This window comes from Salmo salar, chromosome 23 (genome assembly GCF_965601325.2).
Source record: "Salmo salar chromosome 23, fSalSal1, whole genome shotgun sequence".
Taxonomy (NCBI): Eukaryota; Metazoa; Chordata; class Actinopteri; order Salmoniformes; family Salmonidae; genus Salmo; species Salmo salar.
The window spans coordinates 34,559,323-34,582,054 of NC_138313.1; the positions used below are offsets into that span (position 1 = coordinate 34,559,323).

At 43.0% G+C, this 22,732-nt stretch overlaps 2 protein-coding genes across 3 annotated transcripts in view; one reads left to right on the forward strand and one right to left on the reverse strand.

Moving 5' to 3' along the window:
• Positions 1-885: 885 nt before the first annotated feature.
• Positions 886-8,317, forward strand: LOC106584459 (homeobox protein DBX2). The gene is made up of 4 exons (XM_014169814.3): positions 886-1,484; positions 4,266-4,355; positions 6,942-7,126; positions 7,733-8,317. Exons 1-4 carry the CDS (start codon positions 1,193-1,195, stop codon positions 8,015-8,017), a joined length of 852 nt encoding a protein of 283 aa, XP_014025289.1. The 5' UTR covers positions 886-1,192; the 3' UTR covers positions 8,018-8,317.
• An 855-nt stretch (positions 8,318-9,172) lies between these two features.
• The window catches only part of LOC106584456 (secreted frizzled-related protein 5), a 38,965-nt gene continuing 25,405 nt past the window's right edge, over positions 9,173-22,732 (reverse strand). The window contains exons 2-7 of one of the 2 annotated variants that reach the window (XM_082968075.1): positions 20,475-20,568; positions 19,609-19,749; positions 16,522-17,114; positions 10,681-10,915; positions 10,014-10,279; positions 9,173-9,858 (exon numbers count right to left, since the gene is read on the reverse strand). In XM_082968075.1, the coding sequence (XP_082824201.1) occupies positions 9,548-9,858; positions 10,014-10,279; positions 10,681-10,862 (759 nt within the window). In that variant the 5' untranslated portion in view covers positions 10,863-10,915; positions 16,522-17,114; positions 19,609-19,749; positions 20,475-20,568 and the 3' untranslated portion in view covers positions 9,173-9,547. Of the gene's footprint in view, positions 9,859-10,013; positions 10,280-10,680; positions 10,916-16,521; positions 19,110-19,608; positions 19,750-20,474; positions 20,569-22,732 lie in introns of both variants that reach the window. The other variant, XM_082968074.1, reaches the window with a different exon arrangement.

Sequence of the window (22,732 nt, forward strand, 5' to 3'; positions counted from 1 at the left end):
AGGTATTTTTAAAACAGACGGAATCGATTCTCTATCTCAAGCAGGAACGAATAGGCCTGTTAAGTCTGTGAGTGACAAACCATAGTAGGCCAACCAAGTCACTAAAAAGAGGAGGAAAGTGGTGGGAGAATACCACTTAGACCATTACAGAGGCAATCTGAAAGACATATTCATTGGTTTGAATTCATAGAGTAAGAAATTAAATATGAATGACCTGATGAATCGGTCATTCACAACATTCATATTCTGTATCTGGTGGTCAATTAAAGTTAAGTGCAATTGCGATGAAATTCCATTCTTGACCAAAACATTTCATTTAAAAAATGTAATAGATATTGAAATTCTATGTCAAATTTGCACACTATTACTCAATCAGAATAATTATAAAATTATTAACTCTTGAAAAGTAAAGATATGAGAAGGCAATGTACAGGATCACATTCCTTGTGGGAATTTACTTTTTTTCTAGTTCGGTTATCTTGCATCAAAATGAAATCGTAAACAGTGACCTAGATCAAACCAAACCAAATAATATTATTATGCATTGTGTGCACAAATGAGCTGCAAACTATTTAATTGCCTCCATGCCTTTCTATGGGACACAATGGCTGCTCTAAGGTAGCTGCAGAAAAGAGAAAACTATTTACTGCAGGAATGAGAAATATGCTTGGTGCACGTTAAACTTTGGCCAGCAGTCCATTTTATCTGGTGTCTATCATTTAATAGGCAAGTTGACATAATGAATGGAGACGGACCCACCTTCTGCCACTCCTGAATGCACCCAGTCTTATCTGAATTGAGAATCACATTAGAGCCTCTTAGCCAATCACGCGGCAGCCCTGGAGCAAAGTGCAGACCCTGGAGGAGAAGAGGAGAGAAGAGAAGAAGAGAGAGAGAGAGCTTTTCTTTTCCTGGGACTTTAATGAAGTTGGCCATGGTCTGGGGTGTCTTGGAGGGATTATATCTCAAACTTGTGTCTCTTCTGTCACTTGGCTCTGTGACTGCTGAGACTAATGGGCTGTGCTGTGAGGTGAGTGAATGGGAAAGGGAAAGGGCGATACCTAGTCAGTTGTACAACTGAATGCATTCAACTGAAATGTGTATTCCGCGTTTAACCCAACCCTGAATCAGAGAGGTGCGGGGGTTGCCTTAATCGAGTGAGGGAGCGTTCCTTAGGGTCACAGTGAACAGGATGATCGGTGGTCAGAAGGAGAATATGGCAGCAAGATCACCTCCTACTCATCCTGGCTTTGGCATCTCTGGGAAGAGCTTCCTCATCGACAACCTGCTGTGCTCGGCAGGGCCATCCTTTCCCTCATCCTCTTCCTCACCCACCTCAGGTGGGCCAACAAGTGGGCTCTTCAAGGGGCCCTCGACCGGCCCCTACAGGAGCACCTGGGGCCCTCAGCATGTTGTCTATGAGGGCCAGAGTAAAAACTGTGAACGAGCCAAAGACAGAGGGCTTCCTCCTCAGCCACACTCAGGTACAATGGTATATAATACACCACATGATGATATTATTATATTACATTAGTGATTGTGAGATCTAATGTGTAGGCCTTTGAAACCATACATGGGGGAAATGTGATTTGATTTTATATATATGTTTATTAAAAATGTATGTGCTTTAGATTTGACAAAACCAGTTGTTTCGACTCTGTGCTCTCCCTCATGTCAAAATACATGCAACATGATTTGAAATGTTTAGAATCAGTCGAATTAAAGCACATTTTCAAAAAATACTTATTGTTCAGAACAAATCCTATTTATTTAGATTTGTCATTAAAAAGACACTGTAAGGAAGTGCAACCTCTTCATCCTATCAACGTATTCTTCCATGCCTTCAGTTCAAAATATCAGAAAATTATATCAGATACAAATTCCATTTGCTATATTGCCATTTAGGTAACACTTTATTTGGATGGTCCATCTGCAGATGCTCTACAGACTATTAGTAATATTTCAACTATCTACTAACCGTAGCCCTAATCCTTATTCTAACCCTAAACTTAACCCTTACCCTAGCCCTAATCCTTATTCTAACCCTAAACTTTACCCTTACCCTAGCCCTAACCCTAAACTTTACCCTTACCCTAGCCCTAACCCTAAACTTAACACTTAACCTAGCCCTAATCCTAATCTTAACCCTTACCCTAGCCCTAACCCTAACCATAAACTTAACCCTTACCCTAGCACTAACCCTAAACTTAACCCTTACCCAAGCCCTAACCCTAAACTTAACCCTTACCCTAGCCCTAACCCTAAACTTACCCTTACCCTGGCCCTAACCCTAAAATTAACCCTTACCCTGGCCCTAACCCTAAACTTAACCCTTACCCTGGCCCTAACCCTAAAATTAACCCTTACCCTGGCCCTAACCCTAAACTTAACCCTTACCCTAGCCCTAGCCCTAAACTTAACCCTTACCCTGGCCCTAACCCTAAACTTAACCCTTACCCTAGCCCTAACCCTAAACTTAACCCTTACCCTGGCCCTAACCCTAAACTTAACCCTTACCCTAGCCCTAAACTTAACCCTTACCCTAGCCCTAACCCTAAACTTAACCCTTACCCTAGCCCTAACCCTAAACTTACCCTTACCCTAGCCCTAACCCTAAACTTAACCCTTACCCTGGCCCTAACCCTAAACTTATCCCTTACCCTAGCCCTAACCCTAAACTTACCCTTACCCTAGCCCTAACCCTAAACTTACCCTTACCCTAGCCCTAAACTTAACCCTTACCCTGGCCCTAACCCTAAACTTAACCCTTACCCTAGCCCTAAACTTAACCCTTACCCTAGCCCTAAACTTAACCCTTACCCTAGCCCTAAACTTAACCCTTACCCTAGCCCTAAACTTAACCCTTACCCTAGCCCTAACCATAAACTTAGCCAGCAGTTGTTTATCAACAGATAATTTCTGTCTAAAAGATAACACGTAGTAGTTATACACATGACAATAATGAAAGTCAGAGTCCATTTTTTTGAACAGTTTAGTTGCTCCTCTAATGTTTACCGTTTGACTACCCAAAACATGCAATATGTAATATTTGTATTGAATGAATAGATTTTGGCGCAGAGAAATGTACATGCTTACACACCACATGTCGTAAATGTATCTCATACCAGCTTCCATCTCAAATCAAATCAAATTGTTTTGGTCGCATACACATATTTAGCAGACGTTATCGCGGGTGTAGCGAAATGCTTGTGTTCCTGCAGCAGTGCATTAATACCAGACAATACAAAACAATACACACAAATCCAAAAAAGAAAAAGAAAATAAATATGATGTGTGTATGAGGTGTATATAGACATAATGGCCAGTATATGAATAGAAAAGGTGTGTACAGGAGAGGTTTTATAGGATAGGCCTTGACTAGAATACAGTATATACACTGAGTGTTCAAAACATTAGGAACACTTTCCTAATACTGAGTTGCAGCCCTTTTGCCCTCAGAACAGCCTCAATTCTTTGGGGCATGGATTTTATAAGGTGTCGAAAGCATTCCATGAGGATGCTGGCCCATGTTGAATACAATGCTTCCCACTACTGTGTTAAGTTGGCTGGATTTCCTTTGGGTGGTGTACCATTCTTGATACACACGTGAAACTGTTGAGCGTGAAAAACCAAGCAGCGTTGCAGTTCTTGACTCACTCAAACCGGTGCACCTGGCACCTACTACCATACCCCGTTCAAAGGCACTTAAATCTTTTGTCTTGCCCATTCACGCTCTGAATGGCACACATACACAGTCTCCTCCCCTTCATGTACTCTAACTAAAGTGGATTTAAGGGATCATGGCTTTCACCTGGATTCACCTGGTTAGACTACATCATGGAAAGAGCAGATGTTCCTAATGTTTTGTACACTCAATGTACATATAAAGTGGGTAGCATCCACCGGTAGTTATAAAGTGAGAGAGGCACTCTTAACTGCACCATTAAGTATCTCTCCTATTCCCCTTGAGCAACTGTAGAGAATAATGGAACATGTGGGGAAAATCTACCAGGAAACTCCAGTATATAAAATCCAGTATAATTAAGTGTGCGGGGCTGGGGGACGTAATAAAATCCACTAAAAGAGATCCTGTCTTTCCTCTGAAATTACACCTTATATGTCTCTCTGTCCATGTTATTTTTTACTTTAATTTACCCCCTCTCTCCCCCCTCTCTCCATATTCTCTCTCCCTTTCCCCCTTATTTCTCTCTCCCCCCTCTCTCTATCCCTCCTTCCCCCTCTCCCTCTCTCTCTCCTCTCTGCAGGCCTGTTGAGCAGTGTGTTTCTACGGGGCCCTCAGTATGTGCTGGCAGCAGTGTGCTGTGGTGGGTCCAGCCCTCCACCTGTCTTCTCCAGTGAGTGTTTAATACTTCATCAGCGATGCCTCAGCTGCTCTCTAAGCATTAACAGCAGGGTCTCCCATATTCTCTACGGCTAATTACTGATGCAATGCCAAGGAGCTAATTCTCCACTCAACTCTCTGCACTGCCATTCATGACCATTCACGGCTATTTAGACCATTTAGGGGTGGGGTGGGGAGGAGGTTGTGGAGCGGGGTGGGGGGGTGCTTTTATGGCCATTAAGGCCCCCATTTGCAGTCATATAGATACGCACACAGGCCCACTCAAGTGTGCAGAGCGTCTCGTCTCTGTCAGATTAGGACTGTAATAATAAGTGGTATGCCACTGTAACTGTTATTGGTTTCTGTGTGACATTCGTATTGCATCTCTGTGAGCTGAGTCTCAGCACATAGGACAGTTTGGCTGATAGTTGGTCCAACTGTGATAATTGAATCAGTGTGACCAAACTGCTAATGTTCCGACTTGCCAAAGGAGGGGATTGTTTGTGTTTATAATTAGGCTCCTAAAATTACTTAGTGTAGTTGATTATCTGAAAATATTTCCATGAAACCAGAATCTATATGGATTTGAATTGTGTTATGTAATTGGATTTATTGTGAAATCTGAATTAACCTTTCATAGTGAAAGTCTCATGACGAGGGCAGCATTGATTTCTCCTGACTTCTGTCAGGGTTGTGATGCTAGTTGCTAAGTCTTTTGACTCCTGACAAGTGAGGCAGCAAATATAATCCCTCAGTATACCCCCTGGTGCCCCACACCCCCTCCCTGGTTCCCTGAGCCTTCTTAGTGGGCTGACACTTTCCCACAGTGCCCAGCAACAGGACAATGCCGTGACCAATCAGCACTTTCACTCCCCCATCCACAAGTAACCCCGCTGCAATTTTTCACTGCAGTAATAAACTCTGTGAAGCACAAAAACACAGAAAACAGCTATTCCTCTGCAGAAAGGGGGCTGCCCACTACCTCTTTGTGTGGCCACAGAACCCAGCTCCTCAACTCCCTCCTTTCTCCTGTCAACTCACTCTCATTCCTGTACATTTAAAGTCCCCTGACTGGAACAAAACACTCAATGAAAGTGTATAGACTTATTCGAGCTCATCTTCCCATAGAACCAGGCCCATACCTGCAAGAGATATTATTTGTTGAGGAGCGCTGAGCCAGCGAGTAGTGTCCTTTCAATGAACAGCCTTTGTGGCAGGACCCTCAGGGTTGTGCGCTCAGACCATTAAGCCCTTGGGAGTGACCTGTTAAAACTCCATTTAAGTGGTAGCCATTGAGGCCTGAGGAGCGCATCTAACCGGTTACTCGCACCCCAGAGGTGGTCTGTGTGCAGATTTGTCGTACAGATTAAAAAGGCATTGCTCAGTGGGATTTGGTTAAATGTTCCATTTGACTCTTGTTGTGCGTGAGTCAGGCAGTGTGGGATTGCTCTTCACCAAATCTCTTTCTCCTCTGTGAAAATGGGTCTCCATTCTCTCTTTAGTCACCCCCATTTTGTTAAATTAGACAGATTGATGCAAAGTAAGTAGTGGAGAGTAAGTGTGTATAAGATTGACGGAAAATGGACACAATCCATGTAGATAGTGAGTGACGAAGTGAGCCAGTAAGTAGATGAGTGAGTCTGCCTTTTACACTGACCAAAATGTGTTGGTACCATGTTGTTTGAGCGAGTGTGCAATTGACATGCTGACTGCAGCAATGTCCACAGCGCTGTTGCCAGAGAATTGAATGTTCATTTCTCTACCATAAGCCGTCTACAATGTAATTTTAGAGAATTTGGCAGTACATCCAACCGCCATCACAACCACAGACTACGTGTATGGAGTCGGGTGGGCGAGCGGTTTGCTGATGTCAGCATTATGAACAGAGTGCCCCATGGTGGCGGTGGGGTTATGGTATGGGCAGGCATAAGCTACTGACAAACACAATTGCATTTTATCAATGACAATTTGAATGCACAAAAATATTGTGACGACATCCTGAGGCTCATTGTGAGGCCCATTTTTTTAAGGTAACTGTGATCAACAGATGCATATCTGTATTCCCAGTCATGTGAAAGCCATAGATTAAGGCCAAATTAATTTTTTTAAATTGACTGATTAACTGATATGAACTGTAACTCAGTAAAATCTTAGAAAAATGTTACATATTGCGTTTATATTTTTGTTAAGTATATAATCAGTATAAGGATATATTCAGTGCTTTGGACATGGACTGGATATGATAGCCAGAGTAATAATGCATTTCAATACCAAAATGCCCATTCATTAATTAGGATAATTTTCTATTTCAGTCCACTTGATGTGGGACTATACAGTAATACATTTATCTTGTGTATTAAAATGCTTTCTTGTTATTGACTTCATTCACATTACATCCATTTCTATATTAAAAAATTGGTACTTGTATCTAGTAGGGCAATGTTCCATTGCATTCATGCAACAGAGAACATATGTCAATGAAAATGAATTTACTTATCCATAATAACCCAATGCAAAAAATGACATTTGCCTTTCCTCAAGTTATTTTTAGTTGGAATACAAACATTAATATGAATGATTCTGACCTCTGACCTTCCAGAGGGAGCCTATATTCCCATGTGGTCCCCGGATACGAGCTCCACACCCCGGCGAGGGATCCTGAGGAGGGCGGTGTTTTCGGATGAGCAGAGGAAGGAGCTGGAGAAAACGTTCAAAAGACAGAAATACATCAGCAAGATAGACAGAAACAAATTGGCAGCAGATCTCAACCTGAAGGAATCCCAGGTAGGATACCATATACTGTATCTACAGTCTAGGTCGGAGGTCACCATTACAACCCCATTTTACATCCCATGCTACATCATATTTTTTTCTCATCTCACCTCTTCATTGAATGCAAACACATCTTACTGGGTCTGTGTGCTCCAGCCTAGATTTAGTAAATATCTAGAGTCACTTCTATTGTAAGTGTCCCTCATCTTAAAATGTTATTGCAATACTGCTGTCACTACTGTGATAATTGTAAGAAGTAGACCAAGATGTCATACCCTCTAAGCTTTTGTCTAAAGTACGGGGAAAGTGGTCAACATTTCAGTTGTAGTTGAGGTGGTTACTAAAACAGCTGTAGCATTTGATTGGAAGAAGATATTTCTGTTCTTATTTTAGATTTGAAATGCAGAGAAGTCGACTAAAATTGCATATGCTCTAAGTGTTTGTCTAAGTTAGAAAAGTATAATTGTGGCACTACTTAGAAAAGTATAATTGTGGCACTTCAAACAGACTGAATAAATAGAGATAATGCTCCCTGCTGTATCATAGACTTAGATTTGACTAAACAAAACAACTGGCACCTCAAAATGAACCTCTCTCTGACCTGTGTGTCTACTGTAGGTGAAGATCTGGTTTCAGAACCGGAGAATGAAGTGGAGGAACTGTAAGGAGAAGGGGGGCCACAGCTGCCGCTCCCCCATGGAGGAGCTCATGTCCCGGGGCTGCAACCAGGAAGAGGAACGCAAGGGGGCACCAGAGAGCACGGGCACGCCATCAGACAGCTCACCATCACAGCAGCGGGACACGGACACAGGAGTTACCACAGAGAAAGAGTTATGCAAGGAACCTGTGACTTTGAAACAGCCATTGAGTCCGCACAGACACACTATGACCTCTGACCCCTGAGAGGATGACAGACTGAAAGACGGGCGTTGAGCATTGGATAAAGTGACTAACACTCCATAACAAGAAAATACTTGTCTTTTTAATATTTTGTGGATTGCTATTGTGTAGTAACATTTTGTAGACTGACTACAAGTGTTTTGGAAACTTTTATTATATCATACACTGTATATGAACACAAACTGAAGGTTAGTCAGCTACACACAACCATGTACAAATGCTTTAACATGTAAGACTGTATTCATAATATTTATTTTACTCTTTTAACTGAAACAATTTCTGTAAATAAAATGATTCATTCAATGCTGATTTCTTCATTCCATGTTAATATTCAAGATGTTGAGTATGCAATAGTAATACAAGACAACCGTAATAAGTTATAGTATTTAAAGGCTCAATGCAGGCATTTTTATCTCAATATAAAATTATTTCTGTGTAACAATTATGTATCTTACTGTTATTAATTAAAATTGTTAAAAATAAATAAAAATAGCTTCTAAGCAAAGAACAACTTCACAAGCTAGAATTTTGCTAGGACTGTCTGGGAGTGGTCTGAGGGGTCTAATTGGATGAGCCTAATGGGAGGGATATGTAACCTGAAAACTAGCTGTTATTGGCAAGAGAGGTTTGAAACTCTCTTTGTTATTGGTCTATTAACTTATACTGTCTGATGATGTCACCAGGCAGGCCAAAACTCCATCCAACTAAAACAGGTCTTTTCAACCAGCTCTTACACTTAAATGACATTATCATTTTCACAGTATTATTCCAATCTCATAGTGTGAAAATATATATAAAACACAAGTTTTGGGCAGCACTGGGCCTTTAATATTCACACAAAAATACAGTACATCAATAAAGATAGTGCTTGCTACCAAGGACCTCAGGGACAATATCAAATAAATGACAGATATTACAAATATAAAATGCCAATTAAATGTAACATTGTACAATCATGGTGAATGCCAGATGTTATGCTGGAACTGGGTTGTTTGTAAGACAATTTTATTTTTGGACTTTGTCTTTTCCTCATCCATTCACTATCTGGACATCCTGCACTCCTGCACCATTCTTCATTCACCTGCTTGGCTGTAAGGTTCTGGCTATTTCACATGCTGTATGAATCATATAGAATAACCAACACTAATTCAATAGAAATAGATTAAATATTGACATTTTATTATCATATCATTTTCACTCACTTAACAGAAAAATCCAACATACGAAACACATAAATACGGCATTATCTAAATAGAAAATAATACTCTTTAGAAATAATTTACATTTCGCTATTACTATGTACAGTTTTTAGAGTGCATTCTATTACTGTGTGCTGTAGCTGAGCTACTGTGAAGGAGCAGAGGGCAACAGAGGGCCAATGAGAGAGTCCAGCTCTAACACCTCTGACATCAAGTCAGTATCTTCAGAAAACATCACATACTCAACTGACCTTCTACTCAGGACGCCATTCTAAGCAACACAGATTCAACAGAGATCATATTTTTCATTATATCACTCCTATCATCCAGTCACTCAACACTTGTGGTGTTTCCACTTGCGCGCAGCCACTGTGATGCTGTTGTTCTTCTTGTGCCAGGGGAAGAGGCGGGTGAGGGCCAGGGTGCCATCGGACTGCACGGCGCCAGTCAGCAGGTAGAGCTGGGTGCGGCCGGGCCGGACCAGTACGTTGGCACAGGGCAGGTTGATGAGCAGCCACTGATGGAGGAGGTGCTGGGTGTCGTAGGGAAGCAGGGGGCCCTGGCGGATAAACTCTACCCGGCCCTCCACCTCAAACTCTGGCTCCCCCGAGGGCCGGCGCCGGCGAGACAGCTTGGCTGTTACAGCTGAGGGAGGAGAGAGAGGACAGAAGGTGAGTATGCTAGCTGAGACAGAACTACACACATATGTATGGTACAAATATACACACTAATAAACTTGCATAACATACTAATCAATGCAAACAGACACATACATACAGTACATTATTGCACATGCTTACCAAAATCATCCTGGCACAGAGCGTCCAGAACTGTCTTCAGTGAAGGGTGCTCCTCCACAGAAGGACATGCTTGGCATGCGGGTTTTGGCAATGCTTTGGCAAGGTGGCTGTTGCTGTGTTTGGGGTGGGGGGTCAGGCACATGTCTTCCTGGGTAGGGAAACGGTCACAGTCTAGCGCCTCTGGCCAGACGTGGCCCTGACAGGCCAGTACTGGGGCACAGCTGTCCCTGACGGCCACACACAGGCTACGGCACGGCTGGATAAAACTGGAGATGGAGAGACAGACACGGGGTCAGGGTTCAAAACACACTGGACACTGGGTGAAAATGATAGGAATGTTCCATTGTAAACACACTGAGGGTGAAATATAAGTGATGGAGGAGTGGATAGTTCCCTCTTGAGAAGGAGTTAGCAGTGGGATGTTCTCAAGGGGAAGGTAATAGGGAAATAGACAGAGAGAACAGCCAAGTTGACAGAGAAGGAAGAGAGCAGCCTAGTATGGAGACACACACACACACACACACACACACACACACACACACACACACACACACACACACACACACACACACACACACACACACACACACACACACACACAGGAAGGACATAGAAAGATAGAAGAGGACATGTATAGGTAAAAGGCTAACAAAAGCTACAGACTTACGCATCGAGGCAGACGGGGGCGATGAGGGAGCAGAGGAAGGCCTGGGCCTGGGGATGGCAGCCGGTCTGCAGCAGGGGTCTCCAGTCCTCTGAGCGGGGAACCACCTCGCCCTCTAGGCTGCTGTGCCCCAGCAAGTTAGGCAGCCTCATCTCCGAGTAGCCCACGTCCTGGCACACACTCATCTGGTGAGGGATAGGCACGCAGCGGGTCGACTGTCCCAGGTCGAAGCCCCAGGCTGGGGCCAGGAGAACCAGGAGAGTCAGGGTGAAGGAGAAGAGATCCATAGTGAAGAGAAACAAAGTCCTGACTGAAAATCCAATTAAGGAGAAGACAGGTGCTGCTGTTGCTTGCGGTAGGAAAGGTAATGTCTCTCTGTGCCAGTGGTCCCCCTCTATATATACAACCAGCCCAGACCCATCAGACTGTTATCAACTACCTATCAAAGAGGCTGGGACGAGGTGTGAGAGGAGACAACAGCTAGTTTTGTGATGACTGCAGACATAGGGGGTAATAGTGAATGGAGGCGGGGGGCATTATGAGAGCAATCACAGCCAAGGCATTACAATGCAAAACTATCAGTCTCCGGGGCTTATTTTCTCCATTAAATCTATTGACTTTTACATTAGAAATACCTCCTGCTGATTGGTTCACATAAGCCACTTTGCTGAGCAGCTATGTATTCATGTATATATAATTTTTTCTTGTGAGACATTGTTTTGAGAACACTGCTGTAACGACAGAAGTACATGAAACGCGTTTATATTTGAGACAAAGTTCTGGAACATTGACTGGCATTTAAATACGACATGTCAAATCAAGAATGTTTATAATTCATACTTTACTCAGGAGAAACAGTGTAGGCTTATTTGTTCTGTGTAGACAGACAGGCAGTCTCCTCAATATTGAGTCTCTTTCATGTCTCCTCCTTTGCTAATTTGAGGGTTTCCTGAGAAGAAGGGTCCTGATCAGAGCCCAGCTCTGATCACACTCCCATTAGCGGAGTCGTGTTTCTGTCTGGCTCACTGGGCTTTGATGTGACCCTAGATTACAGTCTGATGCACATGCTAAATGCTACAACAACATCAAGCTACAGCTCTGTCTACCTACTGTAGCAATCAGATCAAACTTGACTGCAGCAGACAGACACATACTTTTTATTGTTTTTATTTAACCAGGCAAGTCAGTTAAGAACAAATTCTTATTTACAATGACAGCCTACCCCGAACCCGGACAACGCTGGGCCAATTGTGTGCCACCCTATTGGACTCCCAATCATGGCCGGTTGTGATACAGCTTGGAATTGAACCAGAGTATGTAGTGACGCCTCTAGCACTGAGATGCAGTGACTTAGACCACGGCGCCACTCGGGAGCCCCCAGACAATCATATAATGACATACACTCCCCTCCATATTTATTTGGACAGTGAAGCTAAAATATGTAAATGTTGCTCTATAATCGTAAAATAGTAGTGATGATTAATGATCTTTGTTCCTATGTAACTTAGTCACTCATCATTATTCAGGATTAATTCATTGTTAGATACTATTGCACTGTTTGGTGCTAAGAACACAAGCATTTCGCTACACCCGCAATAACATCTGCTAAATATGTGTATGTGACCAATAAAATGTGATTTGATTTGATTCATGTAGAAGTGTTCAGGAAAATAAAAGTGACTTAAAAAGGACACAAGAGGTCTACATTAATGTCATTCAGTTCCTATTGGGCAAAACATAATCCGAAACACAACCAAAACAAACTGCAAATGCATCCAACAAGTTTGTAGAGTCACAAGCTTGATGTAGTCATACTAGATACATGAAGGGATTTCATTTCTAAAAGGTAAAAGATATATATATGAAAATATACAGTCAAAAAGAAGGTGACATTCTGTACTGTTGCCTCATATGAAACACTTGATCTGAAATCCAAAATGCTATATGTTGTCAAATTTTAGCTTCATATTCCAAATAAATATTGAGGGGAGTGTAAATCTTGTACCTTATGTTGCAATGACATTCAAAACATACAATTTCTCTTGTCAATTATTGACACTTTCAAGTCATAGAGCCAACTTCACTATTTTACTTTTAAAAAGCTTGTGCAAAAAGTAACTAATGTAATTTCATACCTTTTCTGCTTTATATCTCACGTTAGGGCAGTGGTTCTTAACTCCTGTCCTCATATACCTAGTACAGTACACATTTTTATTATAGTCCCTGACAAGCACATCTGATTCAACTTGTGAATGAATCATCAGGCCCTCACTTAGTTGATTCAGCTATGTTTGTCCGGGGCTACAACAAAAATGTGTTTTGTTGGGGTTACTCGAGGACCGGAGTTGGGAACCACTACATTAGGGTATAAAAAGTATTCAAGGAATTCCTGTAGAAGGATGATTATCACAGAAAAATTATTTCAATACAGTTTGGGAGGAACACTATGTCATATTGGCGGCAGACAGCAACAGGATGCTCCTAACCTCTCATCCTAGCCTCTCATCAGACAACTAGAAGAGATCTCCCACTGCGATGCAGAATGGTGGTCCAGGCTCCGCTTCTAATGACATGCTGATTCTCTCACTCCCTCCGTCTCGCACAAACTTCTAATGGCAGCACAAAGTTAAAGCACAGTTGATAAGTAACTCAATTCAATTGTTGTGTGGAATATGTCTGCCTCCACAGCCATGTTCAGATGTGTATCTCTGATGGGCTTGCGCCCAGAGGGCTTGAGTCAGTAATAGGGCTTGGTCTGAGTGCTGCCACACACACAAGGAATGGTGCCAAGGCTCAGACTGTAGAAGTGCCAGGCAAATCAATCTAAGCCCCAGGTCCTATATTCATAAAGCGTCTCAGAGTAGGAGTGCTGATCTAGGATCACATTCCTTACGATATTAAATGCAAAACTGATCCTAGGGCAATACCCCTTCTCTAAGACTCTTTCAATTCTATTCTACTGTATCTTAGTCTATGCCGCTCTGACATTGCTTGTCCATATATTTATATATTCTTAATTCCATTCCTTTAATTAGATTTGTGTGTCTTGTGTGTATTTTTGTGAAATTGTTAGATATTTCTCGTTAGATAATACTGCAGTGTTGGAGCTAGAAACACAAGCATTTCGCTACACCCGCAATAACATCTGCTAAACACGTGTATGTGACCAATACAATACAATTTGATTTGATTTGTGAATATAGGCCCAGCCAGTCTGGCTGGCCCCTATCTCTACCACAGCCTTCATTCTCCAGTCAGAGCTCCATCGTCCCCAGCCAAGCGACCATCTTGTAAGACTTTAGTGCCTGCCCAGCCCTAGTCTGATCTGAGCCGGGGCCCTGGGTTCAGACGATGAGAGCTACTGAGGGGACTAACTGGGCAATTAGAGTCACAGACCAATTTGTCAGAACAATAGTGCCATACATTTAACAAGCTCCCTCTGCCATTATCCCAGCAGGGGACTGTTTTTCTTTCTAACGGCCCCCTGCCTATCTGTAGACGGTGTGTTTGTGTTGGTAATGGGGACTACGGTTCCTTTGGGCACCTGTCTATCAAAGACCAGTAAGGAGTCACAGAGGCACACTCCCACACAGACAAATATGTTCACTGATGATCACATTGGTTAACATAGTAGTCTTTATGTTAATGGTCATCTTATTCGGTATGGTTTTATTGAACAAAAGGTGTTCAGACAAACTGGTCATTGAATCAGTACAGCACTAGCGGAATGAGCTATGTACACTGCCAACCACGTGTCTACTGTTAAACCTATATGTCCATGTCAGCAAGTTCTCATTTATGAATATGGCAACACCTCTCACCTGGCAAGCAAAAATAATGACAAACCAAAATCTCTTTATACTTAAATGTCAAATAAAAGTACTTGGAGCTGTGGATCATTTGTAGGTATGTTAGCTTGGCTATCCTGAGAGTAGTCAGTCAGCATGTTGCCCCTTCCATACAGAATGCCTAAAACATGGGAGTAACACATTAAACTGTTGTCTTTTCCACCTGAATGTAGTCAACACAACTTCTTAGCAAGGTTAATACAGTAAACTAAAACTAATATAAAAATAATAATGAAAAAAATATTTTGTCAACCGAAATAAAATAATTAACAAACCAGTTTGAAAAATTCTAACTACACCGAAACTATTATCGTTGAAACCAAAAATAAAATAGAAGTTTGAGTTTTTTTCCCCTAAACTTTGGTCAGAAATGGGGGTTTCAAGCTTTTGTGAAGTTTTCAAGCTTTTGAAGCTGGCAGGTAAATGTTGTTAGGAGTTGGTGTTTCAAATAGAAATCGGTAGCTAACTTGATACTCCTTACAAGTTAAAAATCATTGGATTGGTGTAAACCCCTACTCCTCATTGGTGTAAACATGGGCGAGAGAGAGAGTTACCATATTTTTTGCACCAGTCTCGGCGCTATTCATTTTAAATCCAAGTCACAGATAGTTTATCATTTAAACCTAACCTATGATCTGACTCATTACTTTATCTATTGTTTCACCCCCAGTTGCAAGAAGTTACATTCCAAAAAACAAAACAAAAACACAAATGTCTTCTAGTCTCCCAGGCATGCTTTCTGTCTCAAACACTAAAACTAAAATGAAACAGAAATAAAAACTAGCAAATCAGGTCTGAAAACATACTGAAACTACACTTAAAAACAAATATAAAAACACATTATAACCCTGTCTCTTAGGTCCCTGGCTGTTGTCATATTTAGCCTGCTGGCAGTGAAGGGAGACCATTCTATTGAGTGACTATTATTTTTAAGTGTCTCAGACACTTTTGAGCAATGCGAGTAATAGCATATGCTAGGCTGCAGGAGACAGTGTGTCTAAACACCCCGGCAGGCAGCGTCTGCCTGTGTCTGCCTATAGGTCCACCCGGAGACTGGATGTGACAACTGAGTGCTACTGACAGGCTGACTCGCCTGTGACAGTCAGCCCTGGTGGAGCCCAGCGAGAAAGTAGAGGAGAGGGGGTGGTGCTGGGACTGAATCACAATAGGACTCTAATGAGTTGGGAGGTGACAGCTTTTATTTGAATGTGCCACACTGCCAGGGAGCTTCACTGAGTTTACCTGAGGAGCTCTTTGATGTGGGACTCAGGTACCATGGAACGGTCCCAGTACCTCTCTTACGCGTGATAGGTTTCTCACAGGTAGCCACTGGCACCAGTCCTCTTCTATTATAGCAGGATGTTTCTAAAGCACACCTTTGGAAGTGTTGCTAGATATAGACTCATTGACAATACAACAATGACCTAGCTAGCACAAAATGAAATAGACACTGGTGTCAAAGTCCAATAATCCAATAAGAAAAATGAACACCGAAGTCTTGTATCATCATATGTACTACTGCCACCCAGTGGACTGCATGACAACTGCATCTAAAGTTTGTTGTTACAGCAGTTTGGAATTGGAGTGCATTCTCCAAAGACATCTCAATACATATTTCCATTGATTAACACATATGCAGCTCACTGTGTAGAAGAACAAATGTAGAGAGCCAAGTCATGGTAATGTGATAAATGAATGAAGAAAACTCTATTTGAACATAATGGGACCGATAGTGTTGGAGTGATGGACAGCTGGGCAGTAGTGAGCACAGCAAACTCTCTCACTCCTCTTTCTCACTGGCAGCTCTGAGGAGAAAGTAAGAGATTCATGACAAATTACGGTTTCTTGCTTTGACTCAAGTTTTATCAAATTGTGTGTGTGTGTGTGTGTGTGTGTGTGTGTGTGTGTGTGTGTGTGTGTGTGTGTGTGTGTGGTGTGTGTGTGTGTGTGTGTGTGTGTGTGTGTGTGTGGGGTGCATAATACACTCTAAACACACCCGTGTGCAGCCCTGATAGAGGTTAGGGGTCACCGCCCAGGAAGGCCTCATTTTCAAAAGAGTACTGGAGGAGAGCGTTGAAGCATGGATCCTTGACGATGGACGTGCGAGTTTCCCATGACGATGAGCAGGGCTTTGGACCGAACGACTGCCATGTTGAAGCACTTGTGGTTGGACAGCAATCACAGGATGCTTTGCAGGTCGTTGCCCTGCACTGACTCATTCGCCCTCACCTGGAACAAGAGGTAATTCTCTGACTGAGGAGGAGAGGTTCAGGTGGTCAGACCGGTGTTCAGGGTTAAGGGAAAGGGACCACTGTACTAGTTGTGACAGAATAATGAACTTGTTATGTTTTTTTAGGCCTTTTACAGCAATACCAGGTGAGTAACAAGCAAACTGAAACAGAATGGTGCCCTCTGTTGACAGTCTAAATGGTCATGCCATACTGACCTGTTTCCTGTAGGGAGCGATAATGCCAATGTCAGTGGCAGCTACAGGATTGTAGAGCTTCTTGGCCAGCTGGCAGCAGTACAGCATCATCTGTACCGCCTCTCCAGGGTTGAACCACGACGGGTTGTTTCCCTCCCTCATCTCTGTGCCCAGAGAGAAGGAAAGCTGACTGGCATTATTGGTGTTCAACGTCTAGGCTCGGTGCCGACAAGATAGGAAAACCTGTATTTGTCAAAATGTTCTCAACATGTCAGTGGGAAACGAGGAGAGGAAACACAGACAATGAGAAATGGGAGGACAGAGGACATGACGAAGACACAATCAATCAAATGTATTTATAAAGCCCTTTTTACATCAGTCGATGTCACAAAGTGCTGTACAGAAACCCAGCCTAAAACCCCAAACAGAAAGCAATGCAGATGGAGAAGCACGGCGGCTAGGAAAAACTCCCTAGAAAGGCAGGAACCTAGGAAGAAACCTAGAGAGGAACCAGGGTCTGAGGGGTGGCCAGTCCTCTTCTGGCTGTGCCGGGTGGAGATTATAACAGTACATGGCCAAGATGTTCAAACGTTCATAGATAACCAGCAGGGTCAAATAATAATAATCACAGTGGTTGTAGAGGGTGCAACAGGTCAGCACCTCAGGAGTAAATATCAGTTGGCTTTTCATAGCCGATCATTCAGAGTTAGATACAGCAGGTGCGGTGGAGAGAGAGAGAGAGAGAGAGTTGAAAACAGCAGGTCCGGGACAAGGTAGAACGTCCGGTGAACAGGTCAGGGTTCCATAGCCGCATGCAAAACAGTTGAAACTGGAGCAGCAGCACGACCAGGTGGACTGGGGACAGCAAGGAGTCAACAGGCCAGGTAGTCCTGATGTCACGTCCTGATCCTAGTAAGATGTCATTTTACATTTACATTTTACATTTTAGTCATTTAGCAGACGCTCTTATCCAGAGCGACTTACAGTAGTGAATGCATACATTTCATACATTTTTTTTTTGCTTTATTTTTTTTGCTTCTGTGCTATAGTAGAGTAGGCCAGGGCGTGACAGGGGGTGTTTTGGGTTGTTCTATGTTTTCTATTTCTATGTTTAAGTTCCAGTTTTTCTTTTTCTATGTTGGGATTGTTTGGGTTGATCTCTAATTGGAGGCAGCTGATCCTTGTTGCCTCTGATTAGAGATCATATTTAAGTAGGGGTTTTTCTTCTGGGGTTTTGTGGGTAGTTGTTTTCTGTTTAGTGTATGTCACCTGATGGAACTGTTGTCAGACGTTTTGTTAAAGTGTACTCATTAAAAAGGAAATATGAGCACTTCACATGCCGTGCCTTGGTCCCCTTTATATGACCCATGTTACACCTGAGGCATGGTCCTAGGGCTCAGGTCCTCCGAGAGAAAGAGAGAGAATTAGAGGGAGCATATTTAAATTCACACAGGACACTGGATAAGACAGGAGAAAAACTCCAGATATAACAGACTGACCCTAGCCCCCGACACATAAACTATTGCAGTATAATTACTGGAGGCTGAGACAGGAGGGGTTGGGAGACACTGTGGCCCCGTCCGACTATACCCCCAAACAGGGCCAACCAGGCATGATATAAGCCAAACCCACTTTGCCAAAGCACAGTCCCCACATCACTAGAGGGATATCTTCAACCACCAACTTACTACCCTGAGACAAGGCCGAGTATAACCCACGAAGATCTCCCCCATGGCACGAACCCGAGGGGGATGCCAATGCGAACTGGAAGATCACGTCAGAGACTCAACCCACTCAAGTGACGCACCCCTCCTACGGACAGCATGGAAGAGCACCAGTAAACCAGTGACTCAGCCCCATTAATAGGGTTAGAGGCAAAGAATCCCAGTGGAGTCCCACAAGGATTCAAGGAAAGACTATTGAGAAAGATCCCATTGTATTGAGTCTATTTTGGACAGAGAAAAACAGAAAGAAACATAACGAGAGAGCGAGAGAAACAGATAGAGCCCTCATCCTGACTCCATGGAAGATGAGGGGTAATCCCTTGATGGGCAGACGGCCCTCTGGGCCCTGACACACAGCTCCCCACTGTAAAACAGTCTAAAGGGCCGGGCCAGGAGGGCCTCCTGGGAACGGTAGTTAAACACCAGCTTGGTCACCTGGAGGGAGAAGAGAGGACACCATGGGAATGCAATAAAATTTGGAGCCATCTATTTACAATGTGATCCTGTGTAGCTCAGTCGGTAGAACATGGCGCTTGCAACGCCTAGGCTTGTGGGCTCGATTTCCGCTGGGGCCACCCATAAGTCGCTTTGAATAAAAGTGTCTGTTAAATGGCATATATTATCATATATTACAATGCAAGTCAAAACATTATGTAGAAAAAGATGCATCATCTGGATTTAGTTGGTGACGCACTATGCATGATTTAGATGACCATGGCACTGACAGGGAGTGTGTGTGTAAATGTGTATGCAATTCTGACTCTTGCACGTGCTCATATGCGTTTGTAATGCTGTAGATGTTGCCAGTACGGAGGTGTGTGTGTGTGTGTGTGTGTGTGTGTGTGTGTGTGTGTGTGTGTGTGTGTGTGTGTGTGTGTGTGTGTGTGTGTGTGTGTGTGTGTGTGTGTGTGTGTGTGTGTGTGTGTATATTCACCAGCTTTGGGTTTTATCCCCCTCTCTCTTGTGTACAGGGGGTTGGCCATCAGTCTCTCCAGCATGGACACCCCATGGCTCAATGCCTGCGCCAGCTTGGTCTTCACAATTGGACCCATCTGCCTGGGGTCTCCAGACAGAACTATGTGAACGGTGGGGGTAGCAACAGAACATATGATTCACTTTTTGATCAAGAGGCCACAAAATACAGTGACTTGTTATGACTTCTGTCAGTCATGTGATGTGCAATGTTTTTTCAACGGTTGCACCACTTTAGTAAGGGTGTTCCAGGTTTTTTTGTGGTTGTAGTGTACTCTGTTTAGTCTAACCTGTCCGTCTCTCCCTGACAGAAGCCCTAGGGGTATCAATGCCACACTGAGGAAAAAACAACAACGTTCATTATTTTAATACACGTTTTATTGTGATCATCTTCAGAGTAGTTCATCTGATGATGAAGGAGGTTAACAATGGACCTTAAAGGCCCAGTGTAATCAAAAATGTGATTTTTCTGTGTTATATATTTCCACACTATGAGGTTGGAATAATACTGCGAAATTGTGAAAACTATGATACTGCACTTTTACTGTAAGAACTGTTTGAAAAGACGGCCTGAAATTTCAGCCTGTTTTGATGGGAAGGAGTTTTGTTAATAGACCAATAGACCAAACCTTTTCCAATAACAGCTAGTTTTCCATTTTCTCCACACTCAGACTACTCCCCTACAGTCCTAGCAAAATTCTTGCTTGAGAAATTGATCTTTGCTAAGAAGCTATTTTTGTTTCTTTTTGACCATTTTAATCAAAAACAATCACAGTAAGGTACTTTCATTTTAAAATAGGATCGAGGCGGTGGCGGTGGGTGCAGTACCTCTTCCTGTCGACAGGAGGTGTTGACGCGGGCCAGGCTCTTAGCGTGCAGGAACCCACTGTCATGGAGCTGGATACAGATGAGGTCAGCAGCACTGTTGAAGGGAGTGCACACCAGAACATAATTACTGGGCAGGAGGTAACACACCTACAGTATGGGAACAAGAGGAGACATTTCACTGTTTATCCAGAGAACTAGAATGAGGGCAACTTTTGTAAATAACCAAATACAACCAATCACAAGAAACTTGACTGAGCTTGCCAGGTGCAATGGAATCAATGGAACATAGTAAATGTGCAACTCCTGCTCATCTGGCACTCCAGGCAGAACCAAACAGTCAAGTATATGAATGAAAATAAATACTATTTGAATGCGGGCCTGGTTGTCAAAGCTCTTCTCTGTCCTTGCACCCCAATGGTGGAACGAGCTTCACCCTGATGCTAGGACAGCAGAGTCCCTGCCCATCTTCCAAAAACCTCTGAAACCGTACCTCTTCAAAGAGGATCTTAAATAAGACATCGCAGTCTTATCACCCCCTCCCCCCACTATAAAATATCAAAACCTTGCATGTGTCTTTTCCTACTAGCACTGATGTGGCTTATAACTGAAAATTGTACTGACTACGACTGTGATATGTGGTTGTCTCACCTAGCTATCTTAAAATGAACACACTAAGTCACTCTGGATAAGAGTGTCTGCTAAAATGACTCAAATGTAAATGTAAAAGGTTGTGATATCCATTGGGTTGAGAAGTGTACAGTACAGAACCTGCAGTATGCCTCCATGAGGGTGATCATCTTTCCTGTCCCTGGGGATCCAAACAGGATGTACTGGGTGGGCCGGCACTCCCGTGCCAGGATATGCTTCACTGCCTCCCTCTGAGACAGGTTCAGCTGCTGGTTGAAAAGCTGCCCTGAAATTGGGATGGGCTTAGACTCCATCCCTTATCGCACTGCTGCCAACAACGGGTTGGGTCTCACAGTGCTTCCCTAACAGCATTGCACCTGTACTGTCACTGTAGCTCAATTCAACCTCACAAAATTCGCATTTCATCACCTTCTCAATAAACTTCTCAAAGTATTGCCACTACAGGACTTTGCTGCTGTCGCTTTCCTGTCTCACTCTTCAATTGTTCCAACTGTTAGTGACGGTGACGTGTGGAGAGCTTTATATACGTGGCAAATAATTTAAAAGATGCATATCTTATTCTACTAATGTTACAGCATTGTTGCATGAGGTATTTGTTGAATTTTAATTTTACCCTTTATGATGATGATCGGGACCTGTTAGTGGTCGTATTGTGATAACTGCACTGTGATTGAAATTTGGAGAAAAGAAAATCCTACGTTTTTTGGTTAGGGATTTGTTCTAAACGTTAACGATCCCAATGTCGTTTAAACAATCACTCTCCTACCCAGAACCAGGAAGGTACCTGTTGAAGGTGAACCTCTAGAGGCTTTCCCATGTAGCCATGCTGAAACTCATGTTCACCCTCAGACTCACTTCCTCATTACTGATTCGTGAAATACAACATAAGAAGTCATAGGCTAGGGACTTCATCTAGCTACACAGGAGAGAGGTGTAATTCAACAATTTGGACCATACTGTCATCATTCAACATGTCCGTCATGGGTACAGTAACTAGGTTAGGGAAAAAAGCTTTTCTGATTATACAGAATTTTAGTGGACAGCGTATTCAAGGTTATCTTTATAATTCCATAGGGAAATGTGGTTAGTACGCTGAACATGCTGTACTTCATTACATAATACAGAACAGAGAGAGTGAGGTGGATGTGAAGCCATCACAGTGACCATCTGGGCAGCTTGAGGAGGGGGCAATGGGGCTGCCGAGCAGTAGGGCTGCCGAGCAGTAGTCAGCAAAGTGCAGGAGAAGACTCTCCTCTTTACTGCCAACTGTGACCTAAAGGCGCCTCCCAATGTTGAAAGAGGGGAAGTGCAGCAGCTCTGCACAACACCCCAAGTTCCTAGAATAGGACTTTTTTTTGTTACCTTTATTTAACTAGGCAAGTCAATTAAGAACAAATTCTTATTTACAATGATGGCCAAATAACGGACAACGTTGGACCACTTGTGCACCGCCCTATGGGACTCCCAATCACGGCCGGATGTGATACATTCTGGAATTGAACCAGGGACTGTAGAACAAGTGCCTCTTGCACTGAGATGTAGTGCCTTAGACCACTGCGCTACTCAGGAGGATGGAGGGACACAAATCATTGTTCAAAAAACGGAATCTA